We start from the raw sequence: 20,483 nt of genomic DNA on the forward strand, positions 1-20,483 counted from the left end.
CGAAAGTGCCCCGCAACGGTGGTCTAGTGGTTATGGCGCTCGACTGCTGACCCGCAGGTCGCGGGATCGAATCCCGGCCGCGGCGGCTGCATTTTCGATGGAGGCGAAAATGTTTGAGGCCCGTGTACTTAGATTTAGGTGCACGTTAAAGAACCCCAGGCGGTCGAAATTTCCGGAGCCCTCCACTACGGCGTCTCTCATAATCATATCGTGGTTTTGGGACGCTAAACCCCAGATATTATTATTACTATTATGTGGTCGAAAGCATTTTAAGCGTAGGTCAGGTGACACAGTGTCACTAATTGCGACGTGTGTACTTCTGAGCTAATCCTACGAGCAGTAATTTGTTCACATACTAACACACTTAACTTCTAGCGAGAACAAGCTTCCTGTATATATTGCTTATAACTTCGCTATGTGGCTTATGTGAATTCGAGTCCAGACATGTTGATTACTAGGACTGAATGACGCTTAGCCAAAAGAATTCCTGCAGACAATTTATTAAAGACACAAAGCTTTATTCAATAAAGGTGGAAATATATAGTATTAATATTGTATATACCAATTTTTTGCATCACTGAAGGTAAACAAACGCTTATAGATGCTTCCAACAGTTCAACAACAAACGCATAGCGCGTATGCTCAGAACTTGCATACAACATTCCAGTCCAAACTTATTTTTCTCAGACATCTCATACAGCAGGATGGTTGGCCACCGGCTGGTGCATCACATCATGAATCCTCCGGTGACTTCCAATGCAGCTCCAGTGACGAAGGAGCTGGCGGTGGGCGAACAGAGGAACTTTACGGCTTCCGCTATTTCGCTGGGCTTTGCTAGCCTCTTGAGTGGAGTCAATGACCGGACCTCTTCCTTGCCTTCCTCTGGCAGTGAATCCGTCATGGGCGTCGCCGTCAGTCCGGGCAGCAAAGCATTGCAGCGGATGCCGTGAGCCGCCAGTTCCTGCGCCGCAGACTTGGTCAGGGCCACCACACCGGCCTTGGCCGCGCAGTACGCAGCGGCGAGGGGCCAGCCAGTCTTGGTTCCGATACTGGAGACGTTAACGATGGCCGCACCGCCTTCGGGCAGGACATTCTCTGAGCGCGTCATCTCGCGGGCGGCTGCACGGGTCACCAAGAAAGTTCCCTGCAGAAACAAGTAGCAGCGCTTCATCATCATCTGCCTGACTACGCCCACTGCAGGGCAAAGGCCTCTCCCACGTTTCGCTAATCAATCCGGTCCTGTGCTTGCTGCGGCCACGCCATCCCCGCAAATTTCTTAAAGGGGCCCTGCAACACTTTTTGAGCAGAGTCAAAAAGCGCTGCCACTCGGTAGTGGAGGCTCCCGAGAACACGCGAGCCAAATATAGCGAAGTGAGCGGCCTGGAACTTAGCAGCGCTTCATCATCATCTGCCTGACTACGCCCACTGCAGGGCAAAGGCCTCTCCCACGTTTCGCTAATCAATCCGGTCCTGTGCTTGCTGCGGCCACGCCATTCCCGCAAATTTCTTAAAGGGGCCCTGCAACACTTTTTGAGCAGGGTCAAAAAGCGCTGCCACTCGGTTGTCGAGGCTCCCGAGAACACGCGAGCCAAATATAGCGAAGTGAGCGGCCTGGAACTTAGCAGCGCTTCATCATCATCTGCCTGACTACGCCCACTGCAGGGCAAAGGCCTCTCCCACGTTTCGCTAATCAATCCGGTCCTGTGCTTGCTGCGGCCACGCCATCCCCGCAAATTTCTTAAAGGGGCCCTGCAACACTTTTAGAGCAGAGTCAAAAGCGCTGCCACTCGGTAGTGGAGGCTCCCGAGAACACGCGAGCCAAATATAACGAAGTGAGCGGCCTGGAACTTAGCAGCGCTTCATCATCATCTGCCTGACTACGCCCACTGCAGGGCAAAGGCCTCTCCCACGTTTCGCTAATCAATCCGTTCCTGTGCTTGCTGCGGCCACGCCATCCCCGCAAATTTCTTAAAGGGGCCCTGCAACACTTTTTGAGCAGAGTCAAAAAGCGCTGCCACTCGGTAGTGGAGGCTCCCGAGAACACGCGAGCCAAATATAGCGAAGTGAGCGGCCTGGAACTTAGCAGCGCTTCATCATCATCTGCCTGACTACGCCCACTGCAGGGCAAAGGCCTCTCCCACGTTTCGCTAATCAATCCGGTCCTGTGCTTGCTGCGGCCACGCCATCCCCGCAAATTTCTTAAAGGGGCCCTGCAACACTTTTAGAGCAGAGTCAAAAAGCGCTGCCACTCGGTAGTGGAGGCTCCCGAGAACACGCGAGCCAAATATAGCGAAGTGAGCGGCCTGGAACTTAGCAGCGCTTCATCATCATCTGCCTGACTACGCCCACTGCAGGGCAAAGGCCTCTCCCACGTTTCGCTAATCAATCCGGTCCTGTGCTTGCTGCGGCCACGCCATCCCCGCAAATTTCTTAAAGGGGCCCTGCAACACTTTTTGAGCAGAGTCAAAAAGCGCTGCCACTCGGTAGTGGAGGCTCCCGAGAACACGCCAGCCAAATATAGCGAAGTGAGCGGCCTGGAACTTAGCAGCGCTTCATCATCATCTGCCTGACTACGCCCACTGCAGGGCAAAGGCCTCTCCCACGTTTCGCTAATCAATCCGGTCCTGTGCTTGCTGCGGCCACGCCATTCCCGCAAATTTCTTAAAGGGGCCCTGCAACACTTTTTGAGCAGAGTCAAAAAGCGCTGCCACTCGGTTGTCGAGGCTCCCGAGAACACGCGAGCCAAATATAGCGAAGTGAGCGGCCTGGAACTTAGCAGCGCTTCATCATCATCTGCCTGACTACGCCCACTGCAGGGCAAAGGCCTCTCCCACGTTTCGCTAATCAATCCGGTCCTGTGCTTGCTGCGGCCACGCCATCCCCGCAAATTTCTTAAAGGGGCCCTGCAACACTTTTTGAGCAGAGTCAAAAAGCGCTGCCACTCGGTAGTGGAGGCTCCCGAGAACACGCGAGCCAAATATAGCGAAGTGAGCGGCCTGGAACTTAGCAGCGCTTCATCATCATCTGCCTGACTACGCCCACTGCAGGGCAAAGGCCTCTCCCACGTTTCGCTAATCAATCCGGTCCTGTGCTTGCTGCGGCCACGCCATTCCCGCAAATTTCTTAAAGGGGCCCTGCAACACTTTTTGAGCAGAGTCAAAAAGCGCTGCCACTCGGTAGTGGAGGCTCCCGAGAACACGTGAGCCAAATATAGCGAAGTGAGCGGCCTGGAACTTAGCAGCGCTTCATCATCATCTGCCTGACTACGCCCACTGCAGGGCAAAGGCCTCTCCCACGTTTCGCTAATCAATCCGGTCCTGTGCTTGCTGCGGCCACGCCATCCCCGCAAATTTCTTAAAGGGGCCCTGCAACACTTTTAGAGCAGAGTCAAAAAGCGCTGCCACTCGGTAGTGGAGGCTCCCGAGAACACGCGAGCCAAATATAGCGAAGTGAGCGGCCTGGAACTTAGCAGCGCTTCATCATCATCTGCCTGACTACGCCCACTGCAGGGCAAAGGCCTCTCCCACGTTTCGCTAATCAATCCGGTCCTGTGCTTGCTGCGGCCACGCCATCCCCGCAAATTTCTTAAAGGGGCCCTGCAACACTTTTAGAGCAGAGTCAAAAAGCGCTGCCACTCGGTAGTGGAGGCTCCCGAGAACACGCGAGCCAAATATAGCGAAGTGAGCGGCCTGGAACTTAGCAGCGCTTCATCATCATCTGCCTGACTACGCCCACTGCAGGGCAAAGGCCTCTCCCACGTTTCGCTAATCAATCCGTTCCTGTGCTTGCTGCGGCCACGCCATCCCCGCAAATTTCTTAAAGGGGCCCTGCAACACTTTTTGAGCAGAGTCAAAAAGCGCTGCCACTCGGTAGTGGAGGCTCCCGAGAACACGCGAGCCAAATATAGCGAAGTGAGCGGCCTGGAACTTAGCAGCGCTTCATCATCATCTGCCTGACTACGCCCACTGCAGGGCAAAGGCCTCTCCCACGTTTCGCTAATCAATCCGGTCCTGTGCTTGCTGCGGCCACGCCATCCCCGCAAATTTCTTAAAGGGGCCCTGCAACACTTTTAGAGCAGAGTCAAAAAGCGCTGCCACTCGGTAGTGGAGGCTCCCGAGAACACGCGAGCCAAATATAGCGAAGTGAGCGGCCTGGAACTTAGCAGCGCTTCATCATCATCTGCCTGACTACGCCCACTGCAGGGCAAAGGCCTCTCCCACGTTTCGCTAATCAATCCGGTCCTGTGCTTGCTGCGGCCACGCCATCCCCGCAAATTTCTTAAAGGGGCCCTGCAACACTTTTTGAGCAGAGTCAAAAAGCGCTGCCACTCGGTAGTGGAGGCTCCCGAGAACACGCCAGCCAAATATAGCGAAGTGAGCGGCCTGGAACTTAGCAGCGCTTCATCATCATCTGCCTGACTACGCCCACTGCAGGGCAAAGGCCTCTCCCACGTTTCGCTAATCAATCCGGTCCTGTGCTTGCTGCGGCCACGCCATTCCCGCAAATTTCTTAAAGGGGCCCTGCAACACTTTTTGAGCAGAGTCAAAAAGCGCTGCCACTCGGTTGTCGAGGCTCCCGAGAACACGCGAGCCAAATATAGCGAAGTGAGCGGCCTGGAACTTAGCAGCGCTTCATCATCATCTGCCTGACTACGCCCACTGCAGGGCAAAGGCCTCTCCCACGTTTCGCTAATCAATCCGGTCCTGTGCTTGCTGCGGCCACGCCATCCCCGCAAATTTCTTAAAGGGGCCCTGCAACACTTTTTGAGCAGAGTCAAAAAGCGCTGCCACTCGGTAGTGGAGGCTCCCGAGAACACGCGAGCCAAATATAGCGAAGTGAGCGGCCTGGAACTTAGCAGCGCTTCATCATCATCTGCCTGACTACGCCCACTGCAGGGCAAAGGCCTCTCCCACGTTTCGCTAATCAATCCGGTCCTGTGCTTGCTGCGGCCACGCCATTCCCGCAAATTTCTTAAAGGGGCCCTGCAACACTTTTTGAGCAGAGTCAAAAAGCGCTGCCACTCGGTAGTGGAGGCTCCCGAGAACACGTGAGCCAAATATAGCGAAGTGAGCGGCCTGGAACTTAGCAGCGCTTCATTATCATCTGCCTGACTACGCCCACTGCAGGGCAAAGGCCTCTCCCACGTTTCGCTAATCAATCCGGTCCTGTGCTTGCTGCGGCCACGCCATCCCCGCAAATTTCTTAAAGGGGCCCTGCAACACTTTTAGAGCAGAGTCAAAAAGCGCTGCCACTCGGTAGTGGAGGCTCCCGAGAACACGCGAGCCAAATATAGCGAAGTGAGCGGCCTGGAACTTAGCAGCGCTTCATCATCATCTGCCTGACTACGCCCACTGCAGGGCAAAGGCCTCTCCCACGTTTCGCTAATCAATCCGGTCCTGTGCTTGCTGCGGCCACGCCATTCCCGCAAATTTCTTAAAGGGGCCCTGCAACACTTTTTGAGCAGAGTCAAAAAGCGCTGCCACTCGGTAGTGGAGGCTCCCGAGAACACGCGAGCCAAATATAGCGAAGTGAGCGGCCTGGAACTTAGCAGCGCTTCATCATCATCTGCCTGACTACGCCCACTGCAGGGCAAAGGCCTCTCCCACGTTTCGCTAATCAATCCGGTCCTGTGCTTGCTGCGGCCACGCCATCCCCGCAAATTTCTTAAAGGGGCCCTGCAACACTTTTTGAGCAGAGTCAAAAAGCGCTGCCACTCGGTAGTGGAGGCTCCCGAGAACACGCGAGCCAAATATAGCGAAGTGAGCGGCCTGGAACTTAGCAGCGCTTCATCATCATCTGCCTGACTACGCCCACTGCAGGGCAAAGGCCTCTCCCACGTTTCGCTAATCAATCCGGTCCTGTGCTTGCTGCGGCCACGCCATTCCCGCAAATTTCTTAAAGGGGCCCTGCAACACTTTTTGAGCAGGGTCAAAAAGCGCTGCCACTCGGTTGTCGAGGCTCCCGAGAACACGCGAGCCAAATATAGCGAAGTGAGCGGCCTGGAACTTAGCAGCGCTTCATCATCATCTGCCTGACTACGCCCACTGCAGGGCAAAGGCCTCTCCCACGTTTCGCTAATCAATCCGGTCCTGTGCTTGCTGCGGCCACGCCATCCCCGCAAATTTCTTAAAGGGGCCCTGCAACACTTTTTGAGCAGAGTCAAAAAGCGCTGCCACTCGGTAGTGGAGGCTCCCGAGAACACGCGAGCCAAATATAGCGAAGTGAGCGGCCTGGAACTTAGCAGCGCTTCATCATCATCTGCCTGACTACGCCCACTGCAGGGCAAAGGCCTCTCCCACGTTTCGCTAATCAATCCGGTCCTGTGCTTGCTGCGGCCACGCCATCCCCGCAAATTTCTTAAAGGGGCCCTGCAACACTTTTTGAGCAGGGTCAAAAAGCGCTGCCACTCGGTTGTCGAGGCTCCCGAGAACACGCGAGCCAAATATAGCGAAGTGAGCGGCCTGGAACTTAGCAGCGCTTCATCATCATCTGCCTGACTACGCCCACTGCAGGGCAAAGGCCTCTCCCACGTTTCGCTAATCAATCCGGTCCTGTGCTTGCTGCGGCCACGCCATCCCCGCAAATTTCTTAAAGGGGCCCTGCAACACTTTTTGAGCAGGGTCAAAAAGCGCTGCCACTCAGTTGTCGAGGCTCCCGAGAACACGCGAGCCAAATATAGCGAAGTGAGCGGCCTGGAACTTAGCAGCGCTTCATCATCATCTGCCTGACTACGCCCACTGCAGGGCAAAGGCCTCTCCCACGTTTCGCTAATCAATCCGGTCCTGTGCTTGCTGCGGCCACGCCATCCCCGCAAATTTCTTAAAGGGGCCCTGCAACACTTTTTGAGCAGAGTCAAAAAGCGCTGCCACTCGGTAGTGGAGGCTCCCGAGAACACGCGAGCCAAATATAGCGAAGTGAGCGGCCTGGAACTTAGCAGCGCTTCATCATCATCTGCCTGACTACGCCCACTGCAGGGCAAAGGCCTCTCCCACGTTTCGCTAATCAATCCGGTCCTGTGCTTGCTGCGGCCACGCCATTCCCGCAAATTTCTTAAAGGGGCCCTGCAACACTTTTTGAGCAGGGTCAAAAAGCGCTGCCACTCGGTAGTGGAGGCTCCCGAGAACACGCGAGCCAAATATAGCGAAGTGAGCGGCCTGGAACTTAGCAGCGCTTCATCATCATCTGCCTGACTACGCCCACTGCAGGGCAAAAGCCTCTCCCACGTTTCGCTAGTCAATCCGGTCCTGTGCTTGCTGCGGCCACGCCATCCCCGCAAATTTCTTAAAGGGGCCCTGCAACACTTTTTGAGCAGGGTCAAAAAGCGCTGCCACTCGGTAGTGGAGGCTCCCGAGAACACGCGAGCCAAATATAGCGAAGTGAGCGGCCTGGAACTTAGCAGCGCTTCATCATCATCTGCCTGACTACGCCCACTGCAGGGCAAAGGCCTCTCCCACGTTTCGCTAATCAATCCGGTCCTGTGCTTGCTGCGGCCACGCCATCCCCGCAAATTTCTTAAAGGGGCCCTGCAACACTTTTTGAGCAGGGTCAAAAAGCGCTGCCACTCGGTTGTCGAGGCTCCCGAGAACACGCGAGCCAAATATAGCGAAGTGAGCGGCCTGGAACTTAGCAGCGCTTCATCATCATCTGCCTGACTACGCCCACTGCAGGGCAAAGGCCTCTCCCACGTTTCGCTAATCAATCCGGTCCTGTGCTTGCTGCGGCCACGCCATCCCCGCAAATTTCTTAAAGGGGCCCTGCAACACTTTTTGAGCAGGGTCAAAAAGCGCTGCCACTCGGTTGTCGAGGCTCCCGAGAACACGCGAGCCAAATATAGCGAAGTGTGCGGCCTGGAACTTAGCAGCGCTTCATCATCATCTGCCTGACTACGCCCAATACAGGGCAAAGGCCTCTCCCACGTTTCGCTAATCAATCCGGTCCTGTGCTTCGGCCACGCCATCCCCGCAAATTTCTTAAAGGGGCCCTGCAACACTTTTTGAGCAGGGTCAAAAAGCGCTGCCACTCGGTAGTGGAGGCTCCCGAGAACACGCGAGCCAAATATAGCGAAGTGAGCGGCCTGGAACTTAGCAGCGCTTCATCATCATCTGCCTGACTACGCCCACTGCAGGGCAAAGGCCTCTCCCACGTTTCGCTAATCAATCCGGTCCTGTGCTTGCTGCGGCCACGCCATCCCCGCAAATTTCTTAAAGGGGCCCTGCAACACTTTTTGAGCAGGGTCAAAAAGTGCTGCCACTCGGTTGTCGAGGCTCCCGAGAACACGCGAGCCAAATATAGCGAAGTGAGCGGCCTGGAACTTAGCAGCGCTTCATCATCATCTGCCTGACTACGCCCACTGCAGGGCAAAGGCCTCTCCCACGTTTCGCTAATCAATCCGGTCCTGTGCTTCGGCCACGCCATCCCCGCAAATTTCTTAAAGGAGCCCTGCAACACTTTTTGAGCAGGGTCAAAAAGCGCTGCCACTCGGTAGTGGAGGCTCCCGAGAACACGCGAGCCAAATATAGCGAAGTGAGCGGCCTGGAACTTAGCAGCGCTTCATCATCATCTGCCTGACTACGCCCACTGCAGGGCAAAGGCCTCTCCCACGTTTCGCTAATCAATCCGGTCCTGTGCTTGCTGCGGCCACGCCATTCCCGCAAATTTCTTAAAGGGGCCCTGCAACACTTTTTGAGCAGGGTCAAAAAGCGCTGCCACTCGGTAGTGGAGGCTCCCGAGAACACGCGAGCCAAATATAGCGAAGTGAGCGGCCTGGAACTTAGCAGCGCTTCATCATCATCTGCCTGACTACGCCCACTGCAGGGCAAAGGCCTCTCCCACGTTTCGCTAATCAATCCGGTCCTGTGCTTGCTGCGGCCACGCCATCCCCGCAAATTTCTTAAAGGGGCCCTGCAACACTTTTTGAGCAGGGTCAAAAAGCGCTGCCACTCGGTTGTCGAGGCTCCCGAGAACACGCGAGCCAAATATAGCGAAGTGAGCGGCCTGGAACTTAGCAGCGCTTCATCATCATCTGCCTGACTACGCCCACTGCAGGGCAAAGGCCTCTCCCACGTTTCGCTAATCAATCCGGTCCTGTGCTTGCTGCGGCCACGCCATCCCCGCAAATTTCTTAAAGGGGCCCTGCAACACTTTTTGAGCAGGGTCAAAAAGCGCTGCCACTCAGTTGTCGAGGCTCCCGAGAACACGCGAGCCAAATATAGCGAAGTGAGCGGCCTGGAACTTAGCAGCGCTTCATCATCATCTGCCTGACTACGCCCACTGCAGGGCAAAGGCCTCTCCCACGTTTCGCTAATCAATCCGGTCCTGTGCTTGCTGCGGCCACGCCATCCCCGCAAATTTCTTAAAGGGGCCCTGCAACACTTTTTGAGCAGGGTCAAAAAGCGCTGCCACTCGGTTGTCGAGGCTCCCGAGAACACGCGAGCCAAATATAGCGAAGTGAGCGGCCTGGAACTTAGCAGCGCTTCATCATCATCTGCCTGACTACGCCCACTGCAGGGCAAAGGCCTCTCCCACGTTTCGCTAATCAATCCGGTCCTGTGCTTGCTGCGGCCACGCCATCCCCGCAAATTTCTTAAAGGGGCCCTGCAACACTTTTTGAGCAGGGTCAAAAAGCGCTGCCACTCGGTTGTCGAGGCTCCCGAGAACACGCGAGCCAAATATAGCGAAGTGAGCGGCCTGGAACTTAGCAGCGCTTCATCATCATCTGCCTGACTACGCCCACTGCAGGGCAAAGGCCTCTCCCACGTTTCGCTAATCAATCCGGTCCTGTGCTTGCTGCGGCCACGCCATCCCCGCAAATTTCTTAAAGGGGCCCTGCAACACTTTTTGAGCAGGGTCAAAAAGCGCTGCCACTCGGTAGTGGAGGCTCCCGAGAACACGCGAGCCAAATATAGCGAAGTGAGCGGCCTGGAACTTAGCAGCGCTTCATCATCATCTGCCTGACTACGCCCACTGCAGGGCAAAGGCCTCTCCCACGTTTCGCTAATCAATCCGGTCCTGTGCTTGCTGCGGCCACGCCATTCCCGCAAATTTCTTAAAGGGGCCCTGCAACACTTTTTGAGCAGGGTCAAAAAGCGCTGCCACTCGGTAGTGGAGGCTCCCGAGAACACGCGAGCCAAATATAGCGAAGTGAGCGGCCTGGAACTTAGCAGCGCTTCATCATCATCTGCCTGACTACGCCCACTGCAGGGCAAAGGCCTCTCCCACGTTTCGCTAATCAATCCGGTCCTGTGCTTGCTGCGGCCACGCCATCCCCGCAAATTTCTTAAAGGGGCCCTGCAACACTTTTTGAGCAGGGTCAAAAAGCGCTGCCACTCGGTTGTCGAGGCTCCCGAGAACACGCGAGCCAAATATAGCGAAGTGAGCGGCCTGGAACTTAGCAGCGCTTCATCATCATCTGCCTGACTACGCCCACTGCAGGGCAAAGGCCTCTCCCACGTTTCGCTAATCAATCCGGTCCTGTGCTTGCTGCGGCCACGCCATCCCCGCAAATTTCTTAAAGGGGCCCTGCAACACTTTTTGAGCAGGGTCAAAAAGCGCTGCCACTCGGTTGTCGAGGCTCCCGAGAACACGCGAGCCAAATATAGCGAAGTGAGCGGCCTGGAACTTAGCAGCGCTTCATCATCATCTGCCTGACTACGCCCACTGCAGGGCAAAGGCCTCTCCCACGTTTCGCTAATCAATCCGGTCCTGTGCTTGCTGCGGCCACGCCATCCCCGCAAATTTCTTAAAGGGGCCCTGCAACACTTTTTGAGCAGGGTCATAAAGCGCTGCCACTCGGTTGTCGAGGCTCCCGAGAACACGCGAGCCAAATATAGCGAAGTGAGCGGCCTGGAACTTAGCAGCGCTTCATCATCATCTGCCTGACTACGCCCACTGCAGGGCAAAGGCCTCTCCCACGTTTCGCTAATCAATCCGGTCCTGTGCTTGCTGCGGCCACGCCATCCCCGCAAATTTCTTAAAGGGGCCCTGCAACACTTTTTGAGCAGGGTCAAAAAGCGCTGCCACTCGGTTGTCGAGGCTCCCGAGAACACGCGAGCCAAATATAGCGAAGTGAGCGGCCTGGAACTTAGCAGCGCTTCATCATCATCTGCCTGACTACGCCCACTGCAGGGCAAAGGCCTCTCCCACGTTTCGCTAATCAATCCGGTCCTGTGCTTGCTGCGGCCACGCCATCCCCGCAAATTTCTTAAAGGGGCCCTGCAACACTTTTTGAGCAGAGTCAAAAAGCGCTGCCACTCGGTAGTGGAGGCTCCCGAGAACACGCGAGCCAAATATAGCGAAGTGAGCGGCCTGGAACTTACAATAAATTCTCGAAGTCAGCTGAAAATCGCTCCCTCTTCTCTCGACAAATGATGTATTAGTCCGCAATGCATGACGCGATCGTCGGCAGTTCCACCATTGGCTGATGTTATAATCAAGATAACACCCTCATTATTACCTTCGTTGTTAATATTGAGTTCAATAAGTAGATAATATGTATGTTTATATTGTGTTATGCCGTTAAAACACCAAACAAACATTAATATTAGCACTTCCGGTTTCACCGACAGCTCGTCTGCTCGTAGTTGCGTGGTTGCGTTTCCTTCACCATGCGCAGTGCCGAAATTGTGAATATTTCTGTGATTTTGACCATCGCCGGTTGCCGTTGAGAGTGGCAGCCGTTCGAGTGTTGCCTCGTCAGCTGGAAACTGCATCGTCGGCACGTTCTCACGACCGACCGAGGCAGCGGCGCAGCATTTCTCCGATAACGCTGGCGCTGGCTAGTTTAGGATACCTGTGTTCGCTGTACGGCGAGAGTCCCGTTCGCTGTCTGTTCAGTATGTCATCGAGCCGTACCTCGGCGTATCCTCCCCGTAGTATCACGTTCCTGAGAAACCGCGACACAGCAACCAAGCAGACTCGCATTTTCACGGTAGCTGCAGACAGCCGGGGGATGGGTCCGCGCCGGCCCGATGCCCCACGATCCTTTCTTCTAGTCTTTAGTTCTTTGTTGTCAGCCCGCACTCGCTGTGTGCGCCCGCATTCGGAGAGCAAGCAGCGTCGATGTACCGCCACCGGGAGAAGGGTGCACGCAGCTTTGCGTGTTGAATACGATTCAAGCGCGAGCAGTGCGACGAGGCGGTGTATCGGAGTGTGGGTCGAAACCCATCTCAGCTGCCATTCGTTCCAAACGCGCATGCAGGTTTGCGTCCTTGGTTGGCAGAGCGATGAAAACACTACGGCAGTTCGAGGTGCACACCCAACATTACCAAACCGACTCGCAGTTTTCAAGCACGCGCGATACACGGTGCGATGGGCTCCGCTCGACGACGACCACGCAAGCCGACCGGTAGTGGCGCCACAGGCCACGTGGTTGCGCCGAGACGCCAGAGAGAAAAAAATGCCGCCGGCGCTGACGTAACTCTTCGGCGCTTCCTCGCACCTCCGTCCTCCCTCCCTTCAGGCCCCGCGCAGCTTTCCGCGCGCTCGCAGCGTTGAGTTGAGGGAGAAAGCTGCGGAACGTGATCTGTATAATTTGTTAACACCACTTAGACTTGACGGATTCGAAAAATTTTTGCGGCATATGACTCCTGAAGAGTCATACGTCAATAATGAGACTATTCTATTATAACTAAGAAAGGTGTTGCAGGGCCCCTTTAATCTCATCTGCCCACCTATCTTTCTGCTTCCCCCTCGCGCGCTTGCCTTCTCTTGGAATTCAATCTGTTACTCTTAATGACCAGCGTTTATCTTGCTTTCACGCTACATGCCCTGCCCATGCCCATTTCTTCTTCTGTACCTCGAATAATATGTCCTTAATACCCATTTGTTCCATGACCCACTCTGCTCTCTTCTTGTCCCTTAAGGTTACCTATCATTTTCCATTCCATTGCTCGCTGCGTCGTCCTCAGTTCAAGTTGAACCCTCTCCGTAAGCCTCCAGGTTTCTGTTCCATGGTAAAGGTGCAGCTGTTATATATGTTTTATAGGTAGTGCTTATATGCTTGCTTATGCCGGATTTTGGGACAGGCACATGTCGCGCCATCTCTCGAAGCCGACTGTACACCGCGCAGTAACTGAATAGAAAATAAAAGGAAAAGAAACCTCATCTTGTGAACGAAACTGCATGTCAAAGCTGACGCATGCTTACAATAGTAGTGACCTGTTGGAACATTCTGGTGAATTTCCAGTAATTTTACCTCGGCGCGAGCTCACCGGCGACAACTCTGTGCCATCAAGCGGGCAGTGTGTGAAAAATTTTCTGCACCGCTGACGCAGCTCAGAGACGCTGGCATGACCATGGCTGAGCTTGAAGGTCATATTCACGGAACGAGCTGTTTTCTTGATTTGGACGTGGAGGAATAGAACTATCACTTTCAAAGAAGGTCATACACATTTTTGACGCGTATTTAGACAGGACATTGTGAGCGTGAAACGGTATCACCCTCGACCACTTTGGCGATACCGAGTAAGTGTAGAGTTTTCTAGTGGCTCAGCGCTCCAAACTCTCACAGCTCTTGTCCAGCGCTGAAACACATGCTTACAAATAGCGCACGTGCTTTCCATATTCCAGTCATAACTCCTTACCTTGTCTTTCGCTTCAACGCTTCCTTAATTACAGTGGTGCCGACCAGGGAAGGACGGTCGGGTTAATGAGTAATGTATGTCACGTCCCGTTGTTTTAGCCATGCTAAGCACTGACTTGACTTGGTATGCTCACTTACTCGCAGGTGTACCCTTATAGTCTCGTCGAACATTTCGTCGCTGGTATCTACCAGTGATGCCCGAATGTAAATGCCAGCCGAGTTGACGACGGCGGCAAGTGACAGAGCCAACGTACTCCTCATGCAGCTGAAGAGTTGCTCCACGGAAGAGGAGTCGCCGACGTCCACGTACAGGGCATGGTGCTTTGCGCCTCCTGCATACCAGCGTTGACGATTGTTACGTTATAGTATTTACAATAACAAGCTGAAAGTCAACACGCAAATGTATACAAAAAGCCGTCTCTTACTATGCACACCTACTCACCGTCATAAACGTAACCTGCCGCCATTCCCTGCTTGAACCAATTTTGTTCAAGAATTTTTTTTCCTCGCGCAAGTCCTCGGTGGAATAATTTGGCTTCAGATGTTTCGTGCAGATGATATTCAACTAGCCTTTGATTGATAAGTCATTGATTGATTGATTGATTGATTGATTGATTGAGTGATTGATTGATTGATTGATTGATTGATTGATTGATTGATTGATTGATTGATTGATTGATTGATTGATTGATTGATTGATTGATTGATTGATTGATTGAGTGTGAGTGAGTGAGTGAGTGAGTGAGTGAGTGAGTGAGTGAGTGAGTGAGTGAGTGAGTGAGTGAGTGAGTGAGTGAGTGAGTGAGTGAGTGAGTGAGTGAGTGAGTGAGTGAGTGAGTGAGTGAGTGAGTGAGCGAGCGAGTGAGCGAGTGAGCGAGTGAGTGATTCTTTATTTCATTAAACAGGAAAGAACTAGGAAGAAGGTAGGAAAGAGGGGAGGAGTGCACGATAACTGTCTCTCAGTGAGGACACCTTAACCGAAACACTCGCGGGGGATGGGAATGAAGGAGAGAGCGTGGGGGTAGTATAAAGGAAGAGAAAAAAAAGAGAGAAAAGGGAAAAAAAGGAAGTAGTAAAAAAAAGAATAAAAAAAAGGTCGTAGCTCGCGAAGAGGTTGGTGAAGAGCTAGTTCACCGTGTCGAGCGGCTAGAAAAGACGCACGATCAGGTTTGCGTCCTCCAGGAAGGAGATGAGCGAGCGAGCGCCGTGTTGAGCAAGAGTGCGTTCAGCAGTCCTATCCTTATAGGGGTAGTTCAAATGCTATTTTAGATGCTAAGTAACAGTCGCCTCGCGACCTGCAATTTCGACTCGTCGGTACTAACAACAACAGTAGACCCGTAATAAACAGGGAAATGACACCATTGACGTGATGAAGCGAGCACAAAACTCTGCATCAAAAAATTACAGCATATCCCCGGGTTAATGATGAAGAGCTTGGGCGAAGCTCCTGAAGCAATCATGGTTACACCGGGAAATGTTCAGTGGTTTCGCCCAGCAGTAATCAAAGCGATACGCCGCTTTGATTACTGCACGCCATCTAGCGTGCAGGGTGCTGCTGCTTTTTTGTTCTTTTTTTTCCTTTTTTTCTTTTTTTTCACACATATTGCACACATCTCTATGGGACAGCGCCATCTAGTATATCGTCACCCAACTGCAGTTTGCATGCATCTGTATGGGACAGCGCCATCTATTGAATGATACGGCAGACGCGACGGCGGGGGAACGCCGGATGGAGCGACGACCACCAGATGATGCTATAAGAAGCTTCGCCCCTAAAAAAACAAAAAAAAAAGAATGTGGCCGATCTCAGCATTATGGAAATCGGTGCCATGCGAGACATTCGCCGAGGAGCTGGCTGCGTAAAACTGCATAACCGTGAGCCAAGCGTTAAGAAACGGATCGACGTCTTTGCGTAAAATGAGTAGTTGTTTTCGTCACGTGCGCTTACCAAGCAGGTCAACTACAGTGTCATGCCGTAGCGTCCAACGCAACGTATAAAGCACTCGCGTTCGAGCCCAGGCGTCAGTTACATCGTGGAGAGATAAACGGTCCGCTACGATGACGAGGCTAGCTGCGCGTGATTTATAGCGCACTTCTATCTGGCCTATCTATGTACCTCTTCATCTATCAGAGCCTTTTCTTCGTAACTCTTCTCAATAAATGAACTTCTTCATTCGTTACGCTTCGCGCATGAGTTTGACAGTATCTTTTTTCTGAATGCGTGAGCATTTCTCTGCCGACTCAACGAATACATTGTGTGTCCGTCCGTCCTTCTGTTACGTAAGAATCGCTATATGGTATCAAACAAACGTTCTTCGCGCTGATGGGTTTCGAACAAACTGCCCCACCCTCAGAAACCGAGTGTCTTACCTGTTAGGTTTAACACCAGTTCTTACACAAGGCGAATATATCTGAGCCATTTGAATGCATTTTATCGGCGGTAGAAATACAATTGGCGAAGCTTGAAACAGCGAAATTGGACGATTCTGAAATCTAATCTGGTTGCTTCTAGGTTGTTGCTAGGCTTTAGCTAGGTTAGTCACGACAGGGATGTCCAAACTCCAGAACCGAGCGTTCGCACCTCTCATAGAACGACACTTTCTTTACCCCTGCTTTTTCTCCCTCTCTCTCTTTCTCTTTATTTCTCCCTTGATCTTTTTATTTAGTTTCTATCACCTTCTCTCTCTGCTTCATTCTCTCTTTTACTGTTTCTCTTTCTTTCTCTTTCTATCTCTTTTCCTGTCTATCATTTTATGTCTTTATTCCCATTATATCTCTCAGTTTTTCTCTCTCTTTCTTTCTATAACTTTCTCTATCTTTGTGAACCAGTGGTGAGTAGTGGGATTTGCCCAATTTATGTGGCACATTGCCGTTCATGATGATGATAGTTTTCTGATAGGCCACGCAAATTACGGCTACAGCTTAAAAAGCTTCGCTGTTAAAAAATTTTTAGAGAACACTTTCGATGAATTAAGGCTTTGTTGAAATTTTCCTGATGGTGGAGTAAAAACCCTCTCTAAGACATCAGGAAAACGAACCAGGAAAATTTCAAGCTTGCCAAAATTTAAAGCCAGACACGTGTTTCAGCGGTCGCGAGATGCGCTTTCCGTTGGGCCTTACCAGACGCCGACGAAAGTTAGATAAAAAGAGGAAAGACACCGTTCCGATGCCGCCCGACAACAACGTCCTAGGGAAGGCCACAATCACTATAAGTTTCCTACCAAAGAAATTTACGCGTATGCAACGCTTAGACAACTCCCAAATGAGGTTCTGCGCTTTGTGGCTGTTGTTGACAGCAGATGAAATAAAACTTCCTCCAAGAACGCTTTTCTTGTACTTGTGTGGCATTTATCCTTCCTTGACTTTTGAGCACGCGTGTACAGGGAGGGGCACGGTTTCGAGCAGAATTATGTGTACGATGAGAACTTTTATGAATTCCTCATGATGGCGCTCCACCTGAATGCAGCACAGCCCCACTAGTGGAACCACGCGGAGCCAGACTTGGTGACGGCCAAGAAAAACAGGACTGTGTCCTGACATTTACTGGTGGGACGGCTGTCAGGTGAGCATGCTAACTTTCTGAAATGCGTTATTAGTGCCAGAAAAAAACATGTGGTAGTTGTAAGTACGCCACGAAAAAAGAAAGCCCGGAACTTTTTAAAGAAATATACTGTAGAGTTAAGAAAGCCAACCGTTATTTATTTGTTAGGGGAACAGCTATTGATGTCCCCTCAATATTATAGTGGCTGCAAGCTGACTACCTTGTCAAGAGCGATAACACGCTTTTGCGTCACAGTGGCGCTGTTCTGAGGCAACGTTCGATAAGGGAGGTAGCAATGGCAATGCTGGTCACCCTCGTACATGATAGAGTTGCTGTTCAAGGTATAATAGCTAGTCTTCGTAAAAATGAGGATGTGCTCTTTTTTTTTCAGAGAAAAAAAGGAGATTATTGGCCCAGGATAGAAGACGCATGAGTAGGACATTGTATTACACTATCGGAAAATTACGTTACGAAGAGGAGTTACTGTGAAGATGTGACCCGTGGAGGAGTCATCAAAGCTTGTAAAAGGAACAAAAGATACTGACGACAAGACCTTCACAATAGAACCGACGCGAACATATCAATGGAGTACTTTGAGTTTAAAAACTTTATTGTCCACGGCTGACAGAGAACCCTGCGTTCAGTCTAAGCTCAATATTTTTATCGGTGTCTCGTACAAACCCCACGTCGAAGCTTCGGACATTCTGATAAGTCGTGTTATTGGGATTGCACACAGGTCGCTGTCCGCGCTATTGTCCACGGGCGGGCCGTAAAGCTTCTTTCTACATCAAAGCGGGAATGTTATCGAGGGCACCGAGATTGTCTCATCGTGTGTTGCAAGTTTACAGCCCTTCCGTCCACGTGCAGAAAGAATGGTCGTTTTGTGCGAACGACATTGTAGATTAAGTTTCCTTGACACGTGTTGCGTAGATGCTTTACTTGACATTCCGTACAGGAGGCAATTCGAAGTACGCGGACAACAAGAAACACGATAGTCTGCACAGAGGCCTGCGCGGGGTTCTTCATTATGGAGGGCCAAGTTCCACCGCAGCACCCCCGCCCTCCCTTCGTTGGTCGAGTCCTAAAGAAAACATGCATCGCAACGTATTCGAAAATGAAAATGAAGCGTTTAAGTGCTTCTCACAGCGGGCTGCATTTGGTGGCGGATAAAGGTGAGAGGGAAACAGTTCCTGGAATGCAACATTAGAGGTCCTCGGCTGCCATTATCGCCAAAAACCTGCATGACCGTAGCCCTGCACTTTAAGCAATGACAAAAAAGGCTTGCCCCCCCCCCGCCCCCTTAGAGGATTAGGGGGGAGGGGCGGTCACCCCCCTGCCCCCCCCCCCCCCCCCTATCTACGTACGCCTATAAGTCTGCAGCAAGAACAGTTGTGCGGATTAGCCCAAAAGTCTTCACCGCTCCTAAACAAAAAAAAAAAATGTATGCCTTCGATAACATAAACTGGTCGCATTGCGCAATACTTTCGGTTAAAATATGAGGCTGTTGTCAGATTTGTCGCTTCGCCTACACCTCTAGGTGCCACTACACTTCTGTTTGAATTGCCGGGCCATGCAATGCTGCCATATATTCGGCACTGACGGATAATTCCGGCAGCTCCTCTGCGGGTGGTCCAATATTTTCTGACCATGTCTCTGTACATAGCAACCTTGTTTCTATACGGCACAATTGTACAATGTCCAGATACACAGATCTTTCGAAAGGAGGCGCAAATTTTACGATTCTAACGCGCACTATATTTTCACTAAATGTAGCCCTCAAATTTGTGAGCGCGTTACATTCGGGCTCAGAAGCGAAATCGCCATCAAGTTATTTTGTTTTCTTTTTAAAAATTTTCCTAATGTAAAATTACGGGCGGGTTGCAATCGGGGGAGCGCTATAATTGAGCAAATACGGTAATCTCCTGAATTTGTAGCATAGACAGAGCAACCCCAGATTATTTCAAGCGGCTGCTTCGAAAGCCCTGCAGAATATATACCGTACTTATTTGCATATAGGTCCACTGACCTTTTTTTCCTCGGAAATGCCACTCATAATTAGCTGTCGACTTATATTAGGGACCACAGAAACCCCGCCCACGTTAGTGATCAAAGCCAGTATTAGTATCGAGCTAAGGAAGCTCTACTGTCGTGCCTGCCGTTCTTAGATATGTTTTGGCCTATCATCATGATCATCATCAGCCTGTCTACGCCCACTGCAGGGCAAAGGCCTCTCCCATGTTCCGCCAATCAACCCGGTCCTGCGCTTTCTGCTGCCACGTTATACCTACAAACTTCTTAATTTCATCTACCCACCTAATTTTCTGTCTCCCCGTCACGCGTTTGCCATCTCTTGGAATCAAGTCAGTTACCCTTATTGACCACCGGTTATCCTGCCGACGTGCTACGTGCCCGGCCCATATCCATTTCTTCTTCTTGATTTCAACTATGATGTCCTTAACCCCCGTTTGTTCCCTGACCCACTCTGCTCTCTTCCTGTCTCTTAAGGTTACACCTATCATTTTCCTTTCCATCGCTCGCTGCGTCGTCCTCAATTTAATTTGAACCCTCTTTGTAAGTCTCCAGGTTTCTGCTCCGTAGGTAAGTACCGGTAAGATGCAGCTGTTATATACCTTCCTCTTGAGGGATGGTGGTAGATTACCATTCATGATTTGGTAATGCTTGCCGAATGAGCCCCATCCCATCGTTATTCTTCTAGTTATTTCACTCTCATGGTTCGGCCTATATATATATATATATATATATATATATATATATATATATATATATATATATATATATATATATATATATATATATATATATATATATATATATATATATATATATATATATATATATATCTTGGAGAGCGCTATTTATAGGGGTCGACCTATACTCGCGCTCGACCTGTTTTCGAGTAAATACGCCATGTTGTAAGCGCTACGACCACCCCTCATCTTCCGCGCATCTGTGATCTCGTCGTCATCGCCACAATCGTCGTCTTCAGCGAGCCGCCAGCGAGATTAAAGTATCGAGCTGCTAGGACCTGTCGTAAGATATGCCAGAAAATACTACACAATAAAGTTGGATTCAGCAATCATCAGCCAACCTGACAAAGACTCGGCCACTTTGGTTGCTTCCTCGAGCTGCTTGTCGGCGACGACCACGGTGGCCCCTTCGCTTGCCAGGGTCTGGCAAATTGCTTTGCCGATGCCACTGGCACCGCCCGTTACAAGAGCCAGTCGTCCGCTGAGAGCCATGGATGTCGCGTAAGCTCTACCTCAACGAGCGTGAACAGAGGCTATATTCAGTCAAAATGGACGGTACTTATAACCACTCAAGTTCACAGTGTGGAGAAAAGAA

General features: G+C 51.5%; 1 protein-coding gene across 1 annotated transcript; it reads right to left on the minus strand.

The window, feature by feature from the left end:
- Nucleotides 1–656: 656 nt before the first annotated feature.
- On the minus strand, nucleotides 657–20,406 carry LOC119392779 (estradiol 17-beta-dehydrogenase 8). Its single transcript, XM_037659734.2, has 3 exons — nucleotides 20,230–20,406; nucleotides 13,718–13,911; nucleotides 657–1,144 (listed from the first exon to the last, which is right to left on the minus strand). Exons 1-3 carry the CDS (start codon nucleotides 20,378–20,380, stop codon nucleotides 728–730), a joined length of 762 nt encoding a protein of 253 aa, XP_037515662.1. The 5' UTR covers nucleotides 20,381–20,406; the 3' UTR covers nucleotides 657–727.
- Nucleotides 20,407–20,483: the final 77 nt, after the last annotated feature.

This window comes from Rhipicephalus sanguineus, chromosome 5, assembly GCF_013339695.2.
Source record: "Rhipicephalus sanguineus isolate Rsan-2018 chromosome 5, BIME_Rsan_1.4, whole genome shotgun sequence".
Classification (NCBI taxonomy): domain Eukaryota; kingdom Metazoa; phylum Arthropoda; class Arachnida; order Ixodida; family Ixodidae; genus Rhipicephalus; species Rhipicephalus sanguineus.